The 26,639-nt window shown below is 41.6% G+C and overlaps 3 protein-coding genes across 15 annotated transcripts; all 3 read left to right on the forward strand.

The window, feature by feature from the left end:
* The first annotated feature begins 1,475 nt into the window (after positions 1-1,475).
* On the forward strand, positions 1,476-2,093 carry LOC117710777 (uncharacterized). Of its 3 annotated transcripts, none has more exons than XM_034505978.1 (2): positions 1,476-1,882; positions 2,048-2,093. In XM_034505978.1, the coding sequence occupies exons 1-2, from the start codon at positions 1,476-1,478 to the stop codon at positions 2,091-2,093; spliced, it is 453 nt and encodes a 150-aa protein (XP_034361869.1). The 3 variants fall into 3 exon arrangements, with proteins under 3 accessions (XP_034361869.1, XP_034361868.1, XP_034361867.1); XM_034505977.1 differs by having other exon boundaries at positions 1,476-1,852; positions 1,964-2,093; XM_034505976.1 differs by having other exon boundaries at positions 1,476-2,093.
* A 6,650-nt stretch (positions 2,094-8,743) lies between these two features.
* Positions 8,744-9,406, forward strand: LOC117710781 (uncharacterized). Of its 3 annotated transcripts, none has more exons than XM_034505988.1 (2): positions 8,744-9,182; positions 9,273-9,406. In XM_034505988.1, the coding sequence occupies exons 1-2, from the start codon at positions 8,744-8,746 to the stop codon at positions 9,404-9,406; spliced, it is 573 nt and encodes a 190-aa protein (XP_034361879.1). The 3 variants fall into 3 exon arrangements, with proteins under 3 accessions (XP_034361879.1, XP_034361878.1, XP_034361881.1); XM_034505987.1 differs by having other exon boundaries at positions 8,744-9,120; positions 9,181-9,406; XM_034505990.1 differs by having other exon boundaries at positions 8,744-8,955; positions 9,061-9,406.
* Positions 9,407-22,461: 13,055 nt separating this feature from the next.
* On the forward strand, positions 22,462-23,254 carry LOC117711277 (uncharacterized). 9 transcript variants are annotated; one of them, XM_034506826.2, is made up of 3 exons: positions 22,462-22,859; positions 22,905-22,973; positions 23,055-23,254. In XM_034506826.2, the coding sequence occupies exons 1-3, from the start codon at positions 22,462-22,464 to the stop codon at positions 23,242-23,244; spliced, it is 657 nt and encodes a 218-aa protein (XP_034362717.1). In that variant the 3' UTR covers positions 23,245-23,254. The 9 variants fall into 9 exon arrangements, with proteins under 9 accessions (XP_034362717.1, XP_034362718.1, XP_076791327.1 ...); XM_034506827.2 differs by lacking the exon at positions 22,905-22,973 and having other exon boundaries at positions 22,462-22,703; positions 22,809-22,900; positions 23,006-23,254; XM_076935212.1 differs by having other exon boundaries at positions 22,462-22,598; positions 22,854-22,973; positions 23,094-23,254.
* Positions 23,255-26,639: the final 3,385 nt, after the last annotated feature.

Below are 26,639 nucleotides of genomic sequence, written 5' to 3' on the forward strand. Positions count from 1 at the left end.
AGCCAATGAGATGGAAGTCTTGCGGTGAGATTTGTCTTTAAATGATCCCAATGATGAGATCATTACCAGCTAGTTTCTGATTCTTCAGCCTAAGGTAACAAGAGGAGGAAGAACATCTTCTCAGAAACTCTAATCACTTAGCCAGTCAGATGGGGATTTTGCACCCTTGAAGTCTCTATTCTGACCACAGTATGAACAGATGCAAGCTAACATCCTTTCATCTAAACACCAATCAATTTCTTGTTACATCATTCTTAAAGGAAAACCTTAAGAGAGCAGTCCAGTCTACCATTGAAACCATTAAGCAGGAGAGCCCTGTGTGTCTGTAAGACCCAGGGCCTCAACAAACACAGGAAGACTGGGGGCAAGCTAGACTGGTTACCAACCTTCTAATGCTGTGATCCTTCAATTCAGTTCTGTGTGTTGTGATGACCCCCAACCATATTATTTTCATTGCTAATTCATAATTGCAATTTTCTACTGTTATGAATAGTAACATAAATATCTGTGTTTTCTGATAGTTTTAGACAATCCCTGTGAAAGACAACCTCCAAAGGGATCATAGCACACAGGTTTCAATCCTTGAGTTAGAGCAAGAGGTAATGACATACTGTCTAATAGGAGTTCTGATGTTTTGAAACAGAAATGCTGTGGTTGGCAGGATCAAAGACAGATGACAGATGACAAAAGAATAAAGCCAAAGGGAACAACTTAAGGACATTGATTGTATGGTCTAGCTCTGCTCTGCAGGCAAATTCTTTTTGCAAAAAAAGGAAGAAAAAGAAAGGAAGAAAGGAAGAAAGGAAGAAAGGAAGAAAGGAAGAAGAAGAAAGAAAGAAGAGAAGAAAGAAAGAAAGAAGAAAGAGAGAGAGAAAGTCCAGCCCAACATTTTACAATCCAGGTAAAATCTGGAGGTTATTCTATTCCCAGTTTACAAATAAAATCTGAAAAGTGGATCATAGTCTACATAGGGAGGTGTCTGAGGTCTAAGCTTGACCCACCTGAATCATTTTGATGAGCCATCAAATTAATGCAGCTTCATCCTCCTCAGTCATGAGGCAAGATCTTTAGGAATCATAATTACCTAAGTAAGAATGGACAGTTGTGCTATGTAGCATGAGACAGAAGGACAGAATGACAACACACATAGTGTCTAGTGAAAAGTCTTCTAGAAGGAAGTGTCCATAAGACACTGAGCAGAGGGTCCATCAAGAGCTCACTCACAATGAGCCCTAACACCAGGAAAAGGAAACTCTTTCCCATTAACCTTGATAATTTAACCAGGAAAAGAAACATGCCTAATGTGATAATCACCTATTTATCAACACAAACAATAACAAGGAAAGAATGCTGCATGTGAGGACAGCAGCCCCTCAGCAGGGTATAAAAGGGGATATGGCCAGGGAGACTCCAACTTCCAAACCTTCCAACCCACCTTCTTGTAAACCCATCCAGATCCTCCACCTCTTCACACCATGGTCAGCTCCTGTTGTGGCTCTGTCTGCTCTGAGGAGGGCTGTGGCCAAGGCTGCTGCCAGCCCAGCTGCTGCCAGACTACCTGCTGTAGGACCACCTGCTGCAGGCCCAGCTGCTGTGTGTCCAGCTGCTGCAGGCCCAGCTGCTGTGTGTCTAGCTGCTGCAGGCCCCAGTGCTGCCAGTCTGTGTGCTGCCAGCCCACCTGCTGTCGCCCCAGCTGCTGCATTTCCAGCTGTTGCAGGCCTTCCTGCTGCCGCCCAAGCTGCTGTGTGTCCAGCTGCTGCAGGCCCCAGTGCTGCCAGTCTGTGTGCTGCCAGCCCACTTGCTGCCGCCCCAGCTGCTGCCGCCCCACCTGTTGCATTTCCAGCTGTTGCAGGCCTTCTTGCTGCCGCCCCAGCTGCTGTGTGTCCAGCTGCTGCAGGCCCAGCTGCTGCCACCCCACCTGCTGCAGACCCAGCTGTTGCATTTCTAGCTGCTGCCGCCCCAGCTGCTGTGTGTCCAGCTGCTGCAGACCCCAGTGCTGCATCTCCAGCTGTTGCCGCCCCATCTGCTGCCAGACCACCTGCTGCAGGACCACCTGCTGCCGCCCAGCATGCTCTAGTGGTTCTTGCTGCTGAGCACCATCATCCAGTCCCCTGTTCTTCATCACACATCATGTACTGTAGAGATGAATTCCAAGATGCCAATCAAAGGCTCTATTCCAACAGATCATGATTTTGGCCTCCAAATATACGGCCTTTATTCCTGCCTGTTTATTATCTGTCTCTAAAATAACCACAAGGTTAAATTTTCTCCTCAATCTGTAATGTTCGGCCTTATCCCCATGGACAAATTTGTTCTGTACCATATTCCTAAATATGGACATTCTCTTATATATTAAATAAATCTGTATTTTGCAGGTACACAAATACGTATCATGTCTCGTTATTTGTCCTCTCAGATTATTTTCTTCATCTGTCAAGTTCTGAAGCTGATTTCTAAGTACAAAGACAGCACATGATCTCAGGTGTGCCAACACTGCCCCCATGGCACAGCTCCTCCTATTTTTGAGTTTTATATATATTCTGGATATTGATTTTTCTGGGCAATAAAAAACTGCTAAAGAACTTTCTTTTTCCAGTCTATCTCTGAATTCTGTATTTTTTTTTAAATGAGACCCATCATTTTGAAGTTTTGTTTTTATATTTTTTCCTCTTGTGGTTTCTACTTTTCAATTTTTGAGTTAAATGTTTTATCCATTTTGAGTGAGCATTTGTCTAGGGGAAGGGCAAAGATTAATTTCAGTAGTCTACATGTGAATTTCTTGTTTTCCTAACATAAGGTGCAAAAGAGCCCCTTCTTGCTGGGTGCCCTGCTTGGATAGGGTTAGGTCCTGATGTGTTAGAGAACATAGGAGGAAGGCCAAAAGCTGATGACCTCTGGCCTTTAACTCTTTGTTACTTTTGGGGGCCAAAAGCTGAAGGCTTCTGGAAATTTCACACTTTCTCTTGTTCCAGAACTAAAGGATGATGGCTTCTGGCACTTAACTCCTGCTTATAGCAGGAGGGGTTTAATGAAAGTCTCTTTTCTTTTTGAGTCAGTGACCTCTTGCTGGCCAGTCAAGAGACTTAATATTCATTATCTCTTAGTAAACTGAAGTGGAAAGGAAAAGAAAGGAAAGGAAAGGAAAGGAAAGGAAAGGAAAGGAAAGGAAAGGAAAGGAAAGGAAATTCAGGCAGACATACACACAGTGGATGAAGCAGAAAAAGGCTATACCACCACTTTATTGTTGTTCTTAGTTTTTATACTTTCTCAGGATAATTGACCTCATGGTTTTAAAAGTATTTTTACATTTAATAAGTTCATAGTAACTGTAAGGCAATAGTTCATGTCATAGATCAATAAGGTTTAAGGAGTTACAGCACAATTGTTTTCACATCTTTACATTAAGACTAGTAGCTGACTAAAACTTCAATATCTGTTTTTTGACTTCATAAGTTCATTATAAGTTTGACTTCATAAGTTCATTATAAGTTTAAAGTAATAATTTTTATGTCATAAGTTAGCATGGTTTTGTCAAGAGACAAATCATCTGCCTTATGTCTTAGTATTTTAAAGACTTGTATAGATAAACTAGTCTATCATTTATTTTCTATTTTTGCACTTATAATAAGCTGCACATTCCCACTTTATGACCTTTAGTTACCAGATAATTGCCTCATTCATAATCTAAAGGGCATGTTTTCCTAGATTTATTCCAAACCTGTTTTCTTTTCCTAGTGCAATTAGCACATGACACATGAAGTTTTACAGAGCCCTATTTGCAGCTTTTATTCTACAAGGGGTTTGAAATTATTTGTATCAATTTAGGAGTTCTAAAAAATTATTATCATGAATTATTAAATCATCAATTTGTCTGCACAGCATTACTACATGAAAGCATGAGTCTGTAGTAGATCTATCCAACACAGTATGTAAATACTCTGAAAATCATTAAGCTAGTGGCCGAAAAGGCATATCAGCAGAAAGAAGCAATCCTGGGATAAAGTCTCTGGGCTTTGCCTCCACAGCACACCCATCTCAGCTGTATAAAACAGTGAGCTTTCTCTAGAAAACTGACTTGTTTGCCATAGCCTTTCCTAGATGTCTTCTGACATGCCCTCCCTCCCCAAACTGCCATTACAAATTTATTCAAACTCTGAAGGTGTGGGCTATTTCTGGATCTGCTATTACATTCCATAGACCTACATACGCATCCCTTCTTACGTTGTACTGTCCTGTTACTGTTCTCACTGCTCTAGAGGGCAATTAGAGGTTGTGTATGATGCTTCCTACAACCAATTCAATAAGAAAGAGAACAGTAAATCAATTCCAATAATAGAAGGCCCAAATTTTCCCCTTCAAATAAATTACCAAATCCCACCTACAATTATATGGATTTCCTTAAAATGAAATATTCTTTGGGTGTTTGTAAAGCAATCCTAAAATTTAGGAGAAGAGAAGGGAAGGAAGGAAAGAAGGAAGGAAGGAAGAAAGGAAGGAAGGAAGGGAGGGAGGGAGGGAGGGAGGGAGGGAGGAAGGAAGGAAGAAAGGAAGAAAGGAAGGAAGGAAGGAAGAAAGGAAGGAGGAAGAAAGATGGAGAGAAAGACAGAGAGAGACAGAGAGAGAGAGAGAGCACAAAATATCAGGAATAGACAAAACAGTTTTGAGTATGAAGACATTTTGTTTTGTGTTTGTTTCCTATTCTGCTGTCAGCATTCTTAAAACTATGTTCAGCTGTTGGGTGAAATGGCTACAAATGCTGTGTTTAAGGAAGTTTATATCTAAGCTGTCAGGGGAGGAATACTGAAAGCAAGCAAATCAATGTCTTGAGCTACGGGATATCCTATGTAATTGTTCAAACTTCATCAGACAAGCACTTAGGAAATCAGATTAACAGTGCAGCCCTCAAATTTTTAAAGAGCATTAAGTCATTTAAAGCAAAACCAGAAGAAGAAATTTTGTTTTAATTGAAACTAGATATTTTTTGTACAATATATTCTGATTATGGTTTTCCCTCCCTCAATTTCTTCCAAATCCTCCCCAACTAACTACCTACTCAAACTCACACCATTCTCTCTCTCTCTCTCTCTCTCTCTCTCTCTCTCTCTCTCTCTCTCTCTCTCTTATTAAAATACAAGCAGGGATCTAACAAATTAATACAAAAAATAAAATAAAAAATGTGGAATAGGATGGTACAAAAAAGGAGAAAAGTATCCTCAGAACAAACACAAAAACATATATAGATACACACACACACACACACACACACACACATTCACACATACATTCACACACATAAAATTTCCATAAAAACAGAAACCACACTACAAATACCTGTAAGGGAAAAAATAAAGAAAGAAATCAAAATGAAAATATTGCCTACAGAAAGTATTTAGACAAGGAACCTTCAAAAATGCCACTGAATTTGTTTTGTGTTAGCCATCTACTGCTGGGTACAGGGCATACCTTTAGGAGTGGTTTGTATATCCAGTGAACTCCATATAAGTTATATGACCCTGTAAGTCCCACTTCAGAGTCTAGGAAACTGAGTTTTGTATAAAAATGAGAGGTAGCCCAGCTACCAGTCACCTAATTTGTGTATCTGGCCCTGATGCTAGTTATTAATTTTGTTTTATATCAGGTAAATTTTAGCAAAAAAAAAAAAAGTATATAGATCTGTCTCTTCTGTTTAGTGGTTTCTTCTTTTAAAGCAAACCCAGTCATCAGGCTCCATGTTGATCTATTCTCAGTAGTGTGGGTCTGTCCTGGTGGCTGTGAGATCTTCCTATGTTCATGAAGTGACAGCATCATTTCATTGTACTCAAAGTAACTGTTGAATATTACAAGTGGCACAAATGCAGGTGATGTGGGCGGTTTGACGGGTACTTTCTTTTTCCCCCATTAATTAATTTATTCACCTTTCATTTCAATTGCAGTCCCCTCCTCTCAGACCTCGCTTCAATCAGCCTCCTCCCCTTCTCCTCTAGGAAGGAGGAGGCCCCCTTAGGTACCATCTTAATCTGGTGCTACAAGTAACTGCAGGACTAGGCATATCCTCTCCCACTCAGGCCAGACAGTCCAGTCCAGTTAGGGGAACAGGATTCACAGGCAGGCAAGAGAGTCAGAGACACAGTCCCAACTCCAGTTGTTGGGGGGACTTGCATGAAGACCAAGCTATACATTTGCTACCCATGTGCAGGGTGCCTAAATCCACCCCATTATGCTCTTAGCTTTGGTGGTTCAGTCTCTGGGATTCCCTAAGGATCAAGGTTATTTTACTCTGTTCTTCTTCTGGAGTCTCTATTCCCTCTATGTCCCTCAGTCTTTACCCAAACTCATAATGGCCAACCAATGACTGGTGTAACTTCAACCCATGGGCAAGAACTAATTCCTGACACTATTAATGATACTCTGTTGTACTTGCGGATAGGAGTTTAACATAACTGTCCTCTCAGGGGTCCACCCAGCAGCTGACTGAAAGCGATGCAGAGAGCCACAGCCGAATGTTACATAGAGCTTGAGGAGTCTAATGTCATATTTTCAAGTCTAAGGGTTCATTCGGATCACTTGTGGACTTCTAAAAATTGCTGATATTCAGACTAGTTAAAAGTATTTGACAGTTTGTAATACTCTGCAGACGTCTCCCATGCATGCATGTGTGTGTGTACACACACACACACACACACACACACACACACACACACACACACACACATATATATATATATATATATATATATATATATATATATATATATATATATATTTCAATTTCTCCCAATTGGATCATTCCTAAGTTCCATGTGCTGCTTTGTGTAGGGTTGAGACATCATGAGCTTTGCCCAGATGTTCGCATAACTATTGCTATTGTCCTTATTCAACTCATGTTCAGCCATGTTGGGGAGACTCTATGTGTAGAGCTTCTGACAGTGCTAGGAGTCACAGTCTCACAGCAAATTCCCTGATGCTCTGGCTTAATAATGTTTCTACTCCCTCTTCAGCAATGATCCCCCAGTCATAGGTACAGGAGTTATGTTCTACATGTACCAGCTGGAACTGGGCTCTGTAACTCTATTAGTAGGCAAGAAATCTTACACATGGACACGTGTAAGCAGAGGTGTCCTTGTTATTATAGCAATTTAGGGAAAACTCTCAAATAGGACATAGACTTATGTAAATCCTTCATCTTTTCAAGCTCTACAAGTAAGAGAATATGAGAAAAAGTCTGTAGACTAAGTGTTGCCTGAGCAAATAATGTCATAAAAATATTGCAAAAGTCCTGGCCACTAAATAATCCTAATTAAGAAATGCAATGGTGTTATCACACTGTTATTCACTGTCTGTCTGCTTCTTGACCAACAGAGGATAGCAGAGGAAAGCATTGCTCATTTTTGAAACATAATTCATCTGGCTAATTGGATGGTTGCTCATGCCCTTTAAGCATGTACTGTGTCCTGCACTAGATCCATATAAATATTTTATTTACATATGTGATATATGCATACATGTATATGTAGATCACACATGTATCACATATGTATGTGTATCATATAATCACAAAACTGACACATGTGTATATATAACTATATATATTCATGTGCAGAATGAAATTAAGAAATGAGTCTAGCCGGGCGGTGGTGGTGCACGCATTTAATCCCAGCACTTGGGAGGCAGAGGCAGGTGGATTTCTGAGTTTGAGGCCAGCCTGGTCTACAGAGTGAGTTCCAGGACAGCCAGGGCTACACAGATACACAGAGAAACCCTGTCTCGAAAAAACAAAAAAAAAAAAAAAAAAAAAGAAAAGAAAAGAAAAAAAGAAAAGAAATGAGTCTAATCCATGATTTGAAACATGAAATTGAAGAGACTCAAGCTTAGAAACCAAGAGAAAGCAAGACATTTTGTTTAAATTAGCATAAGTGATAGTACCACATGATTATCAAAGGTTAAAAAGTAAAACCTGGGAAAATTCAGCATAGGATTGTATAGCTTCTGTTCACCCAAGAGGAGAGTTTAACAAAAATGGAGAGAAATATTCCACAGGCCGGAGCTGAGAAACCTGAACTTTGTGAGACACTTGAGGTCTGTGACCCACGGGAAAGACAGGCCCCATAAATGACTAATAAATATTTTCTGGCAAAAACCAGGGGTGGATAAACATTGATATTTCCCCATTCAGTTTCCCACTTTGAAATTGGTACAGAAAATGTAGGAGTCAGAAGAGGAAGACCTTTCTCTGTTCATGTCTGTGGTCTTGATATTCATATCCTTAGTACCCACCTGACCCCCTGTGGATGAGCTGTTAGGATGATGAATCTTTATCCTCCAACATCACTAGAAACAATTTTGAGTCTTTAGTAATCATGATTATCTAAGGGCAGACAGTAGAACCATCCACCGTGAGACTGAATCATATAGTGACTAGACACACAGGGTCATGTGATAGCTGGAAGAAACTAAGTCAAGAAAGACACTTAGGAGATGGTTCATCAAGAGCTGGTAGTGACTCTTAACACAGGAAAAGAAACTGTGTTTTCCATCTAGCTTGATAAATTAGCCAGGAAATGAAATGTGCCTAATTTGATAACCACATGTTTATTAACACAAACAATAACAAGGAAAGAATGCTACATGTGAGGACAGCAGCCCCTCAGCAGGGTATAAAAGGGGATGTGGCCAGGGAGACTCCAACTTACAACCTTCCAACCCACCTTCTTGTAAACCCACCAGATCCTCCACCTCTGACACCATGGTCAGCTCCTGTTGTGGCTCTGTCTGCTCTGAGGAGGGCTGTGGCCAAGGCTGCTGCCAGCCCAGCTGCTGCCAGACTACCTGCTGTAGGACCACCTGCTGCAGGCCCAGCTGCTGTGTGTCCAGCTGCTGCAGGCCCCAGTGCTGCCAGTCTGTGTGCTGCCAGCCCACCTGCTGTCGCCCCAGCTGCTGTATTTCTAGCTGCTGCAGGCCTTCCTGCTGCCGCCCAAGCTGCTGTGTGTCTAGCTGCTGCAGGCCCTCTTGCTGCACCTCTGGCTGCTGCCGCCCCACCTGTTGCATTTCTAGTTGTTGCAGGCCTTCTTGCTGCCGCCCCAGCTGCTGTGTGTCCAGCTGCTGCAGGCCCCAGTGCTGCCAGTCTGTGTGCTGCCAGCCTACCTGCTGCCGCCCCAGCTGCTGCCGCCCCTGCTGTGGTAGTTCCAGCTGTTGTGGATCTAGCTGCTGCCGTCCCACCTGTTGCATTTCCAGCTGCTGCAGGCCCAGCTGCTGTGTGTCCAGCTGCTGCAGGCCTAGCTGCTGTGTGTCCAGCTGCTGCAGGCCCCAGTGCTGCATCTCCAGCTGTTGCCGCCCCACCTGTTGCCAGACCACCTGCTGCAGGACCACCTGCTGCCGCCCAGCATGCTCTAGTGGTTCTTGCTGCTGAGCATTTTCCCTGACAGTCTCCTGTTCTTCATCAGCCAGTGTTCATTCCTGATGTAGACCATGTGTGAATGCAAGCCCAAGATGCCAGTCAAAGCCTGTCTCTTAACATATTGATTTTTAACCTTCTAACTACATTGTTCCTGTTTCTTTGTCAATGAACACAAGATGAATTTTTTGTGTGAAATCTGTAAACAGATTTCATCCCCATACTTTGTTTTCTTCCCCATTTTCAAAAACAAATACCCCCCTATATCTTAAATAAATCATAGTTTTCCAAGCATACATATGTCTCATCTTTCCTTCTTATTTAGCTCATCTGTAACAATGCCAAGAGCACAGCAGATGACTTCAGGTGTCTGCTCTGTTCCCTCTGTATTCATCTTCCTACATAGGAAGATCTCATATGGCAAGCACACACATCTCCCTGATCACCTCTGTAGGAAGGAGAGTGAAGCTACTGAGCACGGAGCTCAAGCAGTGACCACATGCTCTCCCACACTTCCTCCCAAGAAGAAGGATGTCACTGTGACTTTCCTAAGTCCATGGGTGTCATGGGAGCTACTTGTCTCCTTTGCTGTTTTGCCTTTTGTGTTCCCCAATGGCTTCCTCTTTGCCTGGTATGATCTTTTACATTTGAATACCCAAGTAACTTCTTCAGGTCCACCACTGCTCTCCACCATGTCTGAGACAGCCTCAAGGCTGAAGCAACTCAAGGATCCCATATCCCTATCCGTGTGTCACCCAGCACCCATATGGAGACAACACAATGACTGTACAGTTTCAAGGCCTAATCTCGGGATTGCTGCTTACTGCTTTGCTCTATCTCATGAACCTGTAGATAGAGTTCAATATCTGTACAGTTGTGTTACACTAGCCATCTTCAGTCTTTTTGTTGATTTTTAAAAAAAAAAAGTCAGAATATTTTCACTTAGTATTTAAAAATTTAACAACATAATGGATCTCGTTATGACACTTTCATATGTATAAAAAGTGATCCTGTCTCAGGTGTGCTGGCTTCTCCTCCCTGACAGCCACGCCCTCTCTGCCCTCCTGATGACCCTAATTCTTTTCCAGCTCATTTCTTCTACTTTTTCAGTCCTTTTGGGGTAAATTTTACATATATGAGACAATATCCCATGATTTTCTTCCTGAGGCTCACTTATGTTGCGTAATATGGTGTGCTATGCTTTTAGTTCTGCAAATAGCAGGATTTTATTTTTCCTTCTGGCTGAATCATTCTCCATTGTGTGCATGTGCAGATACACACTGGGCTCATTTTAGGACTTTACTATTGCAAGTAGGTCCCCATAAACATGGGCTTTATAAATGCAATTATGTACAGACAAATAGACATTCACACATACATTTACATTTTCATTTACATTCTCATTTGAACATAAACAGACTCACACTTTTGTTGGGCCCTGTCTTATTCATGCATGCTTATATACATACACATATACCTAAACATGTATGTATGGCCAAACATATACATTTGGATGGATGGATGGAAGGATAGATGGATGGATGGGGCAGAGTTCCCCAAGCGAAGCCATTTGACCAACAACTTTATTTCTTTTCTCCAGCCTTTTTATACCTCTTAGACAAAAAGTTCTTTAGAAAATTACCTAAGAGATAAAATGTTACATAAAATGGGAGTTACAGAAGGATTTTGGTATTAAGTTCAAAGCAGTGTTTCCTTTTAATAAGTTCATCATAAGTTCAGAGCAACAGCCTTTTACATGGTTTTGCCTTAGGATACTGCACACATGTGGCTTTATCCTTGGATGCAAATGCTTTCCCTTGAACACAAATTTGTCCCAGGTCTATTTCTCTTTTTAGTGTAACTATGAAAGCTCATTGTATTTCTTATTATGCACCTTTTATTTACTATATGAGGATTGGGCACATTCTATTCTTGATTCTAACTTTGTTACATCTTTCTAGAAAAGCAACTAAGACAGTCTCTTAAAACTTTCTCCCTAAAATTATTTGAATCAAATCAGGAATTTTATAGAATCATTAATTTATCTAAATAGCATTAATTCATGGAAATTAATCTGTATGTTGATCTGCAGGAAATCTGATCAATAGGTTGGGCTAATGCCCAGGGATTATTATATTAATTTAATAATGACAGGAAAGGCATATCAGCTGCAAGAAGCAATTCTGAGATGAAGTCTCTTTGGAGCCTTGCCATTGAGCTCATTCACTGCAGACCATGTGAAAATACAACCTTTAGGAAGGCCACCTGCTGGCCGTAACCCATCCTAGATGTGTGTGTGTGTGTGTGTGTGTGTGTGTGTGTGTGTGTGTGTGTGTGGTCTTTTAGCCTGCAAGATCATCTTGTTTTAACTGATGATCCAGAGATTAGAGAAATAAATCTCAGAGTAGAGTATAGAATAAGTGTCATAGTCTTCCAATTAAATAATACATATCAACATATTTCTTTACTCATTTATTATTAAAGTCTCTTAAAAGATAAATTTTCATGTAGGTTTAGTTACATATACTTGTGAAAACCCAGAGCCTATATTTATGGCCATGACAATTTTGGCTGCCTATTTTGAATTATGAGCACCTCTAAAAATCTCTTAATTGTCCCCACACAATCCCATGGCTTGCAGTGCCCCACACTATCCCACATTACTTCTCATAGTTATGTGGTTCACCTGTGCTATCTTTGATCGTATTCCTTTATTCCCAGAGAGCTACAGTCTACTGTGATATTTGCCATCAAAGCGCCAACTCTAGTCTGATTCTGCTATGTTTCTCTGTGATTCTCTTCACCTCACTGTCTGCTCTTCCCACACCACCTTAGTTAACTGAGTCTCCACACCACCGAGGAAACAGCCTGTTGAGTCTTGGGAGCTTATGAATATATCTATTTCAACATATCTGTTTCTCAGTAGAGTTTGATTTCTTTCTTCCTTTTCTATGTGTTGTACGGGACCCGATAAATATGGATTAGCAACTTACATCTCTTCTATTTCCATGAAATGTTGCAACAAAAAACTCTACACATTCATTATCTCATACTTTCCGTACATCATCAATCAGAATCAAGTACAGCCAAGCTTCCTAGTGTATTCCAAGGTTTCATGGAAGGTGTTAGTTGGCACTTGGGTCACATGTGAGGAAATCACCTGAAAGGATCTGGTTCCATGATCACTTATGTGGTGGCTGAAAGTGTTCAGTCCCTCAAAGCAGCTGAAGCCAGAGACCCAGTCCTTGTCAGGTGCTGAACCAAAGCTGGTATCTGGTGGTTTGTTTGTTTGTTTGTTTGTTTGTTTGTTTTGGTATAGGAATCTCTCCCACTTGGTATGAGTTCATGGAAAGCCAATGATAGAGGAAAACTGTGGAGGACAGAGCTGGCTACCAACGGGGGAGCCTCAACCTACTGTCAATTCATCAATGAATGTTGCCATTTGCTGCTGGCTGGAAGCAAGTGGCTTGAGGATGAGGCGTTACATACATCTTGAAATACTAGAAAAGTGATAGCAACTGGTGGACACTTTCAAGGTTGCCTGCTCAAGCTAGTATAGGGAGTTATATCTTTAATAATTATCTTTATATAATATCCACAACTTACTGTGTAATTAAACTGCCTTTGTTGTGTGGGTGGGGAGTTGGGGAGGACCTGGGAGGAGCTGGGGGAAGGGAAACCATAATCAAAATATATTGAATGAAAAAAATTATAACAAAATTCCTGCTTCAGATACTTTTATTGACTTTTAACACAATCCCCTTTAGAAGTCTGGGAGCTACCCTTTTAATCTGATTTATTACAGCTTGTCAATGAAAGTAGAAAACATTTACATACCACATCCTGTAGCCCAAGACATTGATTTGCTTGCTTTCAGTATTCTTCCTCTGACAGCTTAGATACAAACATCCTTAAACACGGCATTTGTAGCCATTTCCCCAACAGCTAGACATAGATAACAAAATGCTGATAGCAAAAAAGAAAACCAACCCAAACCAAACCAAACAAAAACAAACAAATAAAACAAAAACCAAACAAAACAATAACAAAAACCTAAGTATCTTTGCACTCATGACAGTTTTGTCTATTTCTGATGGTTTGTTATTTCTTTCTTTTTTTCTCTTTCTTTCTTTCTTTCTTTCTTTCTTTCTTTCTTTCTCTGTCTGTCTGTCTGTCTGTCTGTCTTTCTTTCTTTCCTCCCTCCTCTTCCACCTCTTCCTCCTCCTCTCCTTCTCCTTCTTCTTTACAAACACACAAGGAACACTTTATGGATTTTTAAGGAAATCCATAAAATTGTAGATGGGATTTGGTATTTCATTTGGAAGGGAATATTTGGAGGTTTTTGGTAATGGAATTTTTTTAAAATTTTCTTTCTTTTTTTATTAGATATTTTATTTACACTTCAGATGGCATCCCCTATCCCCATTCCCCCCCCCCCCCTTAGGAAACCCCTATCCCATGCTCCCTTTTTCTTTTTGCATTTATACATTTTTTTAAAAAAAAATGTTAATCATAGGCTTTATAAGTTTGGAATTGTTCAATCAGAGGTGTAACCCACTACCCAACCTAGATATAACAACTATCTTTGACTGGTGGAGATACATGAATATCTGCCTCCCTGTCTCCCCCCCTCTTTCTCTCTTTCATCACCTAGCTTCTCCTCTCCTTCTTCTTCTCCTCTTCTTACTCCTTTTCTTCCTCTCAGTACTCCTCCTACCTTAGCTCCTCCTACACATCACCCTTCCTGTTAAAATGAAACTTTTCTCTCAAAATACAATTAGAGCATAATTATGCCAATTTGTACCAGTGAGGTACAGGATAGTCCTAATACCCAGTCCATCCTTTTGTTGACTAACCAGCTCCTCTGTCATCTATTCTAACTAGAACATTTAGTTCTGAACCTGGCTTTAGGATGAATGTCAGCTGACAACCATCCACTCAAATCTTTTCTCTTAAGGTCAATAGCTATATGTTTTCAACCCCGTCAGAAATCCAGAATGACTGAGTTAACTATAATTGTGGGAAGCACAAATCGTAGTTTCTAAAACTTAGCCAATTTATAGAGCCCTCTGATCACCTGGACACTCGCTCTACTTCAAAACGTTGGAGCATCTGTTCTTCTGCCTTCTGGCCCAAGATCTTTGACAGACCTTAATGCTGCAGAATTATTAAGGGCTGATTACTCTGTCTAGGCAGATATAATCAGTCGACTATTCTGCAAGTGTGTCCTTTTCTGGACAGTAATTTGTCTGTAGAAGGAAAGTGGCAATTCTTGCCTGGTGGCTGTCTCACCACAACTGGAGTAACTCCAAGGATGCTGAATTTCTTCTTAGAATTCAATATAGGAAGCTGTCCGGAGCAGACAGGTCTCTAATGAAAATGAACATTAATACTGAAATGTTTGTCATGTCAATTCTAAGGATTTCTGATGTTTTGAAAACCAGCTATCCATGTAAGGTAATCTGGACTGTTGCCTGTTAACTCCACTCAGCTATTTCTAAATAAAACATAGAGAACACCCTTATAATAAACTCCAAGTCATGAATTTGCTATAGTCCCTTAACTCACTGGCTGACCATCTCAAATCAGTTAAAAAAAAGTTAAAGAAGGACTGGGTCTAAGCTTTGTATTCCTAAATGTGTTATACTGGTACAATGCCTATGAGAGCAACAATATTCACCTCACTCTTATATCACTAAGAAGCTCATGCCAATGAAAACCTTAAAATTTGTAAACAAAGTAAATTGGTGCCATTTAAGAATTTATATCTTCATCTTGATATTAATTATACAGATTTCTACTAATAGGTTATGGCTATGCAATATACCCTAGCTAATCCTCTCTATTCCGACTAAACCACTACTTTTCCCTAGAGAGACAGCCCAACATTTACTACCTTAGTCCCCAAGCCCAGGGAATAGGGGCGCTGACTCATCATTAGCTTCTTCAAGCTGATTATGGGCGTTGAGATATTAGAAGAGGAGTGTGGGGGGGGAGAGCAAATTGACAATCCCCTGATGCTGTGTCTTCGATGCCTCCAGATGGAATTCCCAGACCTCAGAGGTTTGAGCAGATCTGCCCAGCTTGCTTGTTGAGTAGATACACCAAGGCTGATCATTCTGCAATATACAATTCTCAAAACAAATTTTAGTATCAAGATAGTTTTTTTTTTAAGAGGGCTGACATTTTATTAAGAATGTTGGTTCTAACCGCTTTTCTATTTTTCCCCTCTTTTATTGGATATAATATTTACATTTCAAATTTTATCCCCTTACCATATTTCCCCCACCACCCAGGAACCCCTTATCCCATCCCCCCTCCCCCTGCTTCTATGAAGGTGTTTACCCACCTACCCCCAGCCCCCCTCCCTTGGTAATGGAATTGACTTACTGTTTTCTTTCTTATTGAATTAGTTGTCATGGCAGGACACACAGCCTCTGATTGGCCTGTAGAGGCATGGTAGCCCTAACAGACCGTGCATCACAAGAGTAGATAAGTATGTAGCTCTATCATATCTACATGGAGAAGACTGAATTGCGTACCTTGTCTTTTCCCCTAGACTCACTCAAAATGGATAAAATGTTTTAATTCAGAATTTGAAAAGTTAAAAACACAAGAGCAAAATGTAAGAAGAAAATTTCACGATGATGGTAAGAATTGGCAAATTGGTTCTCGTCACAAAAGAAACAAAAGAATAAACAGATAAGCTAGAAAAAGAAAAAATCTTCAGCAGCTCTTTATTGCCCAGAAAAATCAATATCCAGAATATATATTAAAACTCAAATATTAAAAAGAGTTGAAAAATAATATAATCAATAAGTAGGCAATATCTTGAGAACATTCAGAGTTCAGTGAAGCAAAAATCATGACTTGATCCTGAGCCATGGAGCTCTCTGTATTATATTGGACTTCTGTGGGAGGGATGGGGCACTGAGGTTGGGAATACACTATTAGGCTGCTTGTCCTTGGGCTGCCTGCCTCTCTACAGGGAGTTGAGACAAGGAGCTTATCAGGAAGGTGACCTCAGGAAGTACTGAGGTGAACTTAGGGAATGACGGAAGTCAACTGGACTGGTGTGAGCAGGACACCTCCAGTAGCAGCCGGGCTTCATGCCACTGAAGACCTAAGGAAAGCTGTGTGATGCATGGATCACTTGACTGCATGAGTAACAGCTTGTGCTCACCCAACCCCCTCACAGAGAGAACTCAGTGCCAAGGGTCTCCAATCTCCTACCTACTGTTGTTTCTTCAACCAGAGAAAATTTTTAGCACAGAGGACCATGCCTTTGCTCTAGGAGAGCATATTTCTGTATAGGAGGAGCTGTGCCATGGGGGCAGTGTTGGCACACCTGAGATCATGTGCTGTCTTTGTACTTAGAAATCAGCTTCAGAACTTGACAGATGAAGAAAATAATCTGAGAGGACAAATAACGAGACATGATACGTATTTGTGTACCTGCAAAATACAGATTTATTTAATATATAAGAGAATGTCCATATTTAGGAATATGGTACAGAACAAATTTGTCCATGGGGATAAGGCCAAACATTACAGATTGAGGAGAAAATTTAACCCTGTGGTTATTTTAGAGACAGATAATAAACAGGCAGGAATAGGGGCCGTATATTTGGAGGCCAAAATCATGATCTGTTGGAATAGAGCCTTTGATTGGCATCTTGGAATTCATCTCTACAGTACATGATGTATGATGAAGAACAGGGGACTGGATGATGGTGCTCAGCAGCAAGAACCACTAGAGCATGCTGGGCGGCAGCAGGTGGTCCTGCAGCAGGTGGTCTGGCAGCAGATGGGGCGGCAACAGCTGGAGATGCAGCACTGGGGTCTGCAGCAGCTGGACACACAACAGCTGGGGCGGCAGCAGGAAGGCCTGCAACAGCTAGAAATGCAACAGGTGGGGCGGCAGCAGCTGGATCCACAACAGCTAGAACTACCACAGCAGGGGCGGCAGCAGCTGGAGATGCAACAAGAGGGCCTGCAGCAGCTGGACACACAGCAGCTTGGGCGGCAGCAGGAAGGCCTGCAACAGCTGGAAATGCAGCAGCTGGGGCGACAGCAGCTGGGGCGGCAGCAGGTGGGCTGGCAGCACACAGACTGGCAGCACTGGGGCCTGCAGCAGCTAGACACACAGCAGCTGGGCCTGCAGCAGCTGGACACACAGCAGCTGGGCCTGCAGCAGGTGGTCCTACAGCAGGTAGTCTGGCAGCAGCTGGGCTGGCAGCAGCCTTGGCCACAGCCCTCCTCAGAGCAGACAGAGCCACAACAGGAGCTGACCATGGTGTCAAGAGGTGGAGGATCTGGATAGGTTTACAAGAAGGTGGGTTGGAAGGTTGTAAGTTGGAGTCTCCCTGGCCACATCCCCTTTTATACCCTGCTGAGAGACTGCTGTCCTCACATGCAGCATTCTTTCCTTGTTATTGTTTGTGTTAATAAACAGTTGGCTTTCAAATTAGTTTTTTTTTCCTGAGTAAATTATGAAGGTAACTGGGGAGCCCAGTTTCTTTTCCTGGTGGTAAGAGTCACCATCAGCTCTCACTGAACCATCCCCTAAGTGCCTTTCTTTCTTTAGTTTCTTCTAAACAATTGTCCCATGACATCATATTTCTAGTCACTACATGACTCAGACTCATACTAGATGGCTCTACTGTCTATCCTTCGATAATCATTGGGATTACAGGTCCATAATTGTTTCTGCTACCCAGAAGAATAAAGCTTTATTATATGGATGGCTCATCCATAATGGGTCAGACTGTCAGAGAATGGTTGACCACAGAAAACTCCAATGGTATGAGAATGGGGAGCTTGGTAAGCAATATCTACTGTCCCATGTGGACCATGGCTCACTTTCTAGATTCTTGTTCAATGGGAAACACAGGACAATTTTAGGTAGAAAACTAAATGATGAAATGATGATTTTTCTTTCAGAAACAAAATCATGATGCTCAGTTTCAGCACCTCTTAGGAGAAAGGACTCCAGCTCAGCTCAGCCTAAAATTCGATCACCTTACTTCTGCCATGTGGGATTGTTTTCTCTGTCTCTGCTCGCCTAGCCTTCTTACTTTGATAGCAACTCTTGAGCCAAACTCTTTCTTTTCTAAGTTGTAACTTCAGTTAGATGATCAATTTAGTGCCTCTTGATCTGTTTGACTCTGGATCTCCTGTGTCTGTGGAGGTCCTCATCCCTCAACCTCAGCTGTGTCTCTACTCAAGTAAATGGACCAGACTTCGCCCTTCAGGCATCCTATGAAAAAAAATGGAAAAGAATGGGTAATTTTTAAAAGCAAATATCTACATGAAAGGATATCAGCTATTATTTATTTATAGTCAGAATACTTAATGACTTAAAGAGTGCAAAAATCCCACCCAAGTGGCCAGGTGATTAGGGTTTCTAAAACTGAGGAATGCTACCAGTACATTGGTATAGAAACAGGCAAAGACTTTCTGTAGCTATGTGTGACATCATTAAAAGTCTTAATTAAGACCATTTAGTGACCAAGCGTATTGCATACATTTTTATCATACTTGCTTAGCAAAAGTTTGATCAGTTTGTGTTTTCATTGGCTTGTAGTTGTAGATAGTATGTATGAACACATACATGTATGAACATGTCCTACACGTAGGAGAATTGTTGTTGTTTTGATTCACTGTTATTAGAGGGACCACAAATGAAATAAAGGTATTGGATGAAGACTGTGTTAATTGATTAAAAAAAAGTTTGATTTCTGTTTAAAAAGATTAAGTAAGCCCCATCCTTGTAGGTAAAATGACCATGGATTTTCACTGGAAATGAATCTATACAGACTCACAAACCTTCCTCCAGCACAAGTCTTTAGTGGCTCAAGATAGAAACTCCAGGGTTGGAGAAGGTGCAAGTGACAATGTCTGGCTCCTTTGTAGATGGCATTTCATTTATTTGCTATGTGCTTGAACTTGGTGTCCATAGTTAATGGGCCTCCTCAGATTATCCTAATGGGCAGTAAAATCTGAGGTCTGCATCACTGAATTACCCACATAACATGTAGCCCTGCTCATTTTAGCTATGGACAGAAAACCAAACAAAAGATATGTTTTCATAGTGGTGATTTAACTATACCAAATTATGAGTGTGTGTGTGTGTGTGTGTGTGTGTGTGTGTGTGTGTGTCTGTGTGTCTGTGTGTGCCTGTGTGTGTGTGTGTGTCTATCTGTCTGTCTGTCTGTCTGTCTGTCTCTCTCTCTTTCTCTCTCTCTCTCTGTGTGTGTGTGTGTGTGTGTGGTTTAGAACCTGTGCACTTTGAACACAGTAGATTGAAACACCAAGCATCCTCCTGACTATTTTACATTCCTCTAGTACTCACAGGACTTGAACAACATCAATGAGATGGAACAATAGAGAATCAAGCTTTGACTTCAAGGGGGTGGCTCACTATCATTAATTCACAATTGCTTTTATATTATCACCTTGTCTCTTCTGTTTGGTGGTTTCTTCTTTTAAAATGAATCCAGTCAGAAGACTTCATTCCATGTTTGTCTATTGTCGTCAGTGTGGGTCTGTTGTATTTGATATGAGATTTGCCTAGTATAAGGAAGAGACTTAGCATTATTTCACTGTGTAGTAGTCAAAGAAACTTTTGAATATTACAAGTTATATAAATGCAGGCCATGCGGGTGGTTTAGTGGGGGAGTTGCAGCAAGTCTAAGGGTTCACTGGAATCTCCTGGGAACTTCTAAAAGTTGCTGATACTCAAGACTAGTTAGAGGGATATTGTTCAGGGCATGAGACAGAATTTGACAGATTATAATACTCTGTGGATGTCTCCCATGCAGCCAAACATAAGAAGCACTGGTTTAAAAACAATGGGTATCTGTATACTAGACCACAATGAGAATATTACTCTATTTAAGTGAGGAAAAGGCACTCATTTTTTTTTTATTTTGTGATGTGTCTTTGAGCCCAGTACTTTGTGTGGTACTAGGCAAGCCTTGGACCAAAGAACTATATACTCAGCCCAAAAGATGATGATGATGATTGTTGTTGTCTTGTGTTTTGAAGTTATACAATTACATCATTTTTCTCTTTGTGTATATATGATTAGTGTATATATAAATTCTTGAATACATAAATACAAACCTCTCAGCCTGTGTAAAGTTACTTGTATGTATGTCTTTCAGAGATGACAATATGGCATTGGATAGCCAGTTGACGTATTCTTCCATGGGAAAGACGATTCTCCCATTTGGGTCATTCTTATGTTCACTGTACTGCTTTGTGTAGGGTTGAGACACCATGAGCTTTCCCCCAACCATGTCCACATATCAATTGCTGTTGTCGTGGTACAACTCATGTTTAGGCAGCAATGTTGGTGAGACTGTATGGGTGGAGCTTCTGACAGTGCTAGGAGTCACAATCTCACAGCAAATTCCCTGATGCTCTGGCTTAACAATGTTTCTACTTTCTCTTCAGCAATGATCCCCCAGTCATAGGTACAGAAGTTATGTTCTACATGTACCAGCTGGAACTGGGCTCTGTAACTCTATTAGTAGGCAAGAAATCTTCCTACACATGGTCACGTGGAAGCAGAGGTGTCCTTGTTACTGTAGCAATCCTGGGAAAATTCTCAAATAGGACATATACTTATTTAAATTCTTCATCTTTTCAAGCTCTACAAGTAAGAGAATATAAGAAAAAGTCTGTAGACTAAGTGTTGGCTGAGCAAATAATGTCATAAAAATATTGCAACTGTCCTGGCCACTAAATAATCCTAATTAAGGAATGCAATGGTGTTATCACACTGTTATTCACTGTCTGTCTGCTTTTGACCCACAGAGGATAGCAGAAGGCCTGAAGCATTGCTCATTTTTGAAACATAATTCATCTGGCTAATTGGATGGTTGCTCATGCCCTTTAAGCATTTACTGTGCCCGGCATTAGATACATATAAATATTCTATTTACATATGTTACATATGCACACATATAGACTATTTGCATGCTTAAATATGTGAATATTTAGATATGTATTTGAATATGTGAATATTTGATATGAATGCATACATCACATGTGTATTACACATATATCACATATGTAAGTATGTGTAACATATAGTCATAAAAGCCACACATGTGTATATGCATGTATAAAATGAATAATGAGAAGGAAGTCTAGCCTAGCACTAGAAACATGAAACAGGAGAGCCTCCAGTTCAAATCTATCAGAAAACAGAACATTTGGGTTTAAATTAGCATAAGTGGCAGTGTTAACTAATTATTAGATGTTGCAAGGTAAATTTTGGAAAAGTTAGGGTATGACCTCATATGTTCTGTTAAGCGGAAGACAGTAGACAAGAATGGAAAGAAATCATTCCAGTGGCCAGAGCAGAGAAACCTGAATTTTGTGAGACACTGGAGGTCTGTGACTCATAGAAAAGACAGGCCCCCAAAATGACAAAGGTTTTCTGACAAAAGGGGGGTTGTGGATAAACATCGACATTTCCCCATTCAGTTTCCTTCTTTGAAATTGGTACAGAAAATGTAGGAGTCAGAAGAGGAAGACCTTTCTCTGTTCATGTCTGTGGTCTTGATATTCATATCCTTAGTACCCACCTGACCCCCTGTGGATGAGCTGTTAGGATGATGAATCTTTATCCTCCAACATCACTAGAAACAATTTTGAGTCTTTAGTAATCATGATTATCTAAGGGCAGACAGTAGAACCATCCACCGTGAGACTGAATCATATAGTGACTAGACACACAGGGTCATGTGATAGCTGGAAGAAACTAAGTCAAGAAAGACACTTAGGAGATGGTTCATCAAGAGCTGGTGGTGACTCTTAACACAGGAAAAGAAACTGTGTTTTCCATCTAGCTTGATAAATTAGCCAGGAAATGAAATGTGCCTAATTTGATAACCACATGTTTATTAACACTAACAATAACAAGGAAAGAATGCTGCATGTGAGGACAGCAGCCCCTCAGCAGGGTATAAAAGGGGATGTGGCCAGGGAGACTCCAACTTACAACCTTCCAACCCACCTTCTTGTAAACCCATCCAGATCCTCCACCTCTTCACACCATGGTCAGCTCCTGTTGTGGCTCTGTCTGCTCTGAGGAGGGCTGTGGCCAAGGCTGCTGCCAGCCCAGCTGTTGCCAGACTACCTGCTGTAGGACCACCTGCTGCAGGCCCAGCTGCTGTGTGTCCAGCTGCTGCAGGCCCAGCTGCTGTGTGTCTAGCTGCTGCAGGCCCCAGTGCTGCCAGTCTGTGTGCTGCCAGCCCAGCTGCTGTCGCCCCAGCTGCTGCATTTCCAGCTGTTGCAGGCCTTCCTGCTGCCTCCCAAGCTGCTGTGTGTCTAGCTGCTGCAGGCCCTCTTGCTGCACCTCTGGCTGCTGCCGCCCCACCTGTTGCATTTCTAGTTGTTGCAGGCCTTCCTGCTGCCGCCCCAGCTGCTGTGTGTCTAGCTGCTGCAGGCCCCAGTGCTGCCAGTCTGTGTGCTGCCAGCCCACCTGCTGCCGCCCCAGCTGCTGTCGCCCCAGCTGCTGCATTTCCAGCTGTTGCAGGCCTTCCTGCTGTCGCCCAAGCTGCTGTGTGTCCAGCTGCTGCAGACCCTCTTGCTGCATTTCCAGCTGCTGCCGCCCCTGCTGTGGTAGTTCTAGCTGTTGTGGATCCAGCTGCTGTCGTCCCAGCTGTTGCATTTCTAGCTGCTGCAGGCCTTCCTGCTGCCGCCCCAGCTGCTGTGTGTCCAGCTCCTGCAGACCCCAGTGCTGCATCTCCAGCTGCTGCCGCCCCATCTGCTGCCAGACCACTTGCTGCAGGACCACCTGTTGCCGCCCAACATGCTCTAGTGGTTCTTGCTGCTAAGCACTGTTACCCACAGTCTCTTGTTCTTCATCACCCTCCACTTGTGATGTAGACCATTTGTGAGCTGAAACCCAAGATGCCAATCAAAACCTCTGTTCCAAGTGATAATGACTCTGGCTTCCAAATGTACTTACTGCTGCCTGCCTTCTTAGTATCTCTTTATAACATGAAACAAGTTTGTGTCTTCTCTGACATCTGTAAACTCTCACCTTATCCCAGTAGAATACTTTGTTGTCTGCCATATTTTTAAAAATGGAGATTTTTCTTCAGTGTTAAATAAATATAAAATTGCAGTAATACAAATATCAAGACACTGTGTTTCCTTGTTTCTTCTCAAATGGCTATCCCCATCTCTGAACTTCTACTTAGCCTATCGATAAATAACAAATTACAACAATTAGTTTCTAGTATCTCCACTCTGTACTCTGTTCCCTCTGTAGTTTCCTCCCAATACAGAAAGATGATCTCATAGATCATGCACTTATAAACCCCATTCCTAATGACTTTCTCTGACAAGAGGGTTGGTTTTAAAAGGACAGTCAAAACCTCTAAGCAGAGCCCTGGAGCAGGGAGAGGGTGGGTGAGTACATGATCTTTCTCTCTTCCCCTCAAATGCACATGTCCTCCCCAAATCTCAGAGGTCTTGAGTAGCTTGGGTCACTGGTGCCTCCTGGGATGTCCTGCTCATTCTATCTCTCTCTTTACTGGCTTCTCTTCTCTCTGTCTTCAGCGACTTTTCTAATTCCCTATATATCTTCTGGGATTATTTCTCACATGAATAACTTTATAACCTTCAGCATTGTGTCATGAGAACATACATTCCAAGACCCTCTTGCTAATCTCAATATTGCTGCCATTCAACACGTTTTCCACACGACATGGAGATTTTATGTGGTTCTAGTTTGGTTTCAGTTGCTGTGATAAATACTATATCCCAAATCAACTCGGGAGGAAAGAGTTTACTTCAGGTTACAGTGTGCAGTCCATCACAGAAGGAAGCTTAGACAGAAACCTAGAAACAAGAACTAACACAGAGACCTCTGAATAACTCTACCCCACTAGCTTGCTTTCCTTTCTTATTCAACACCGAGCCACCTTTCCAGGGGTGGCACCACCCATTTTCACATAACTCATTAATCAAGAAAATGCTTCACAAACATGTCCGTAAGCTAACCCAATGGAGGCAACTTCTCAGTTGAGGTTCCCTTTAGTTTGTGTCAAGTGGACAAAAGTTAGCCAGCACACCATGGTTTAAAGTCAGCTTTCTAGGTTGATATGAGCATAATGGAGCATGTGTCCTTGTTAGATGTTGGAACGTCTTTTGGGTATATGCCCTGGAGTGGTATTGCTGGATCCACAGGTAATACTATGTCGATTTTCTAAAAGCATAAGGGAGGAGGGGGGATGGAATAGGGTGTTCTAGGGAGGGGAAATGGGGAAAGGGGATGGCATCTGTATTGTAAATAAATAAAATATTCGATAAAAATTTTTAAAAAATTAAAAAATTAAAAAGTAAGTAAATAAGTTAAAAATTAAAAAAAAAATTTAAAAAGTCGACTTTCAATTTGCTCACTAGTGAAATGTTACTTGTTGGGCATATATTCTTGTATCTGCCTTATATTTTATTTTGCACTGTTTTTGGTTATACTAGCTATCTTTAAGATTTTGTTACTTTTAGTTCTCAGTGAAGCCATTACTGTGCAGTTCTACTACAAATAGACTTTGGTGTCTGTCTTAGTTAAGGTTTTGCTGCTGTAAACAGACACCATGACCAAGGCAAGTCTTTTAAAGGACAGCATTTAATTGGGGCTGGCTTACAGGCTCAGAGATTCAGTCCATTATCATCAAGGTGGGAGCGTAGCAGTATTCAGGCACACACAGTACTGAAGTGGCTGAGAGTTACTACATCTTTATCTAACGGCCACTAGAATACTTACTTCCAGACAACTGGGACTAAGATATTAAAGCCCACAGCCACAGTGATACAGCTACTCCAACAAGGATACACCTCTTAAATAGAGCCATTCCCTGGCACTATCTACAAACAATCATATTCCACTCCCTGGCTCCCATAGTCTTGCTTAAACATAGGAGTCTATGGGGACCATACCTAAACATAGCACAATGCAAAATACATTTAGTCCAACTTCTAGAGTCCTCATAGCAGTCTCAACAATGTTAAAAGTCTAAAGTTCAAAGTCTCTTCTGAGATTCATCCAATCACTTAACCATACTCCCTAAAGCAAGTCAGGAAACGATCTGGGCAAACTCCAAACTCTGCATCTCCATGTCTGAGGTCAAAGTGGTCTTCAGATCTCCAACTCCTTTTCATCTTTGTTGACTGCAACAAACTTCTTTCCCCTGGGCTGTTTCCACTTTCTCTTAGCAGCTTTTCTCAGCAGATAGCCCATGACTCTGGCATCTCAAACATCTTGGGGTCTCCAAGGCAACTTCCATGTTACAGCGTTTTGTTTTAATGTCTAGAATCTACAGATGATCTTCTGGGCTTCTCCAGCTCTGCCCTCTGCTGCACTCTAAGCTCAGGTTGATCCACTCCACTGCCTCTGCTGTTCTTGGTGACCATCCCATGGTACTGGCATCTCTAATATGCTGAGGTCTTCCATTGCAACTAGGCTTCACCAATAGCCTCTTTAGGCTCTCTTTATAGTCCCAAAATTCAAATCCTTTGCATGACTTCTTCAGGCCTGGGCAACTGAGGTTGCACCTTTACCAATGGCCTTCCATGGCTTCTCACAGTGCCAAGCATCAGCAACTGTTCTTCATGACCCCTTCATCCTTTCAAAACCAGTACCATCTGAGTGACTTTTATACATTAACAAGTACAGCTGCAGCACAAGGTACAACCTTGGCTATCTCTGGAACACAGCTTCTTTGTGCTCTCAGAAAACACTTCTCAGAAGATTTCACATCAGTGATACTGGTCTCTTCTTAATCACCTCTAATTTCTTAGCTCCAGCTAACCAGCATCAATTGTCCCAGTAGTCTCTTCTATTCTGGACTCTAAAGCCAGAGCTAGTAGCCAAAGCTGCCAAGTTCTTCTGCTCACTGGGACTGGAACATGGCCCCCTTGTTCTATAACATTATCACTAGCATCCTCTTTTCCAATTCCTTCACTGCCAAAGCTTGGCTGTTCTGGATCTTGTTCTGTAGATTGACTTTGAACTCAGAGTTGCATGCCCGACTCCTGGGATTAAATGTATGTACCACCATCCCTGGATTTGAGCTTTTCTTCACCTTGAACTTGCTCTGTCTCAAGCTGCCCTTGAACTCAGAGATCTGCTTGACTTTATCTCCTGGATTAAAGATGCATATCACCATACCTGGATCTAACTTTAGCTGGGTAGGATCTCGCCCCGAAGTCCCACTCCCTTAAT

This window comes from Arvicanthis niloticus, chromosome 6 (genome assembly GCF_011762505.2).
Source record: "Arvicanthis niloticus isolate mArvNil1 chromosome 6, mArvNil1.pat.X, whole genome shotgun sequence".
In the NCBI taxonomy this organism is placed as follows: domain Eukaryota; kingdom Metazoa; phylum Chordata; class Mammalia; order Rodentia; family Muridae; genus Arvicanthis; species Arvicanthis niloticus.

What these genes read in the sequence shown, in the direction of transcription:
- LOC117710781 (XM_034505987.1), top strand. Translation starts at nt 8,744, where the DNA reads ATGGTCAGCTCCTGTTGTGGCTCTGTCTGCTCTGAGGAGGGCTGTGGC. An exon ending in TGCAGGCCCCAGTGCTGCCA is followed by an intron (nt 9,121 to 9,180) that starts GTCTGTGTGCTG and finishes CTGCTGTGGTAG; the next exon opens with TTCCAGCTGTTGTGGATCTA.
- LOC117710777 (XM_034505976.1), top strand. Translation starts at nt 1,476, where the DNA reads ATGGTCAGCTCCTGTTGTGGCTCTGTCTGCTCTGAGGAGGGCTGTGGC.
- LOC117711277 (XM_076935209.1), top strand. Translation starts at nt 22,462, where the DNA reads ATGGTCAGCTCCTGTTGTGGCTCTGTCTGCTCTGAGGAGGGCTGTGGC. An exon ending in TGCATTTCCAGCTGTTGCAG is followed by an intron (nt 22,704 to 22,748) that starts GCCTTCCTGCTG and finishes TAGCTGCTGCAG; the next exon opens with GCCCTCTTGCTGCACCTCTG.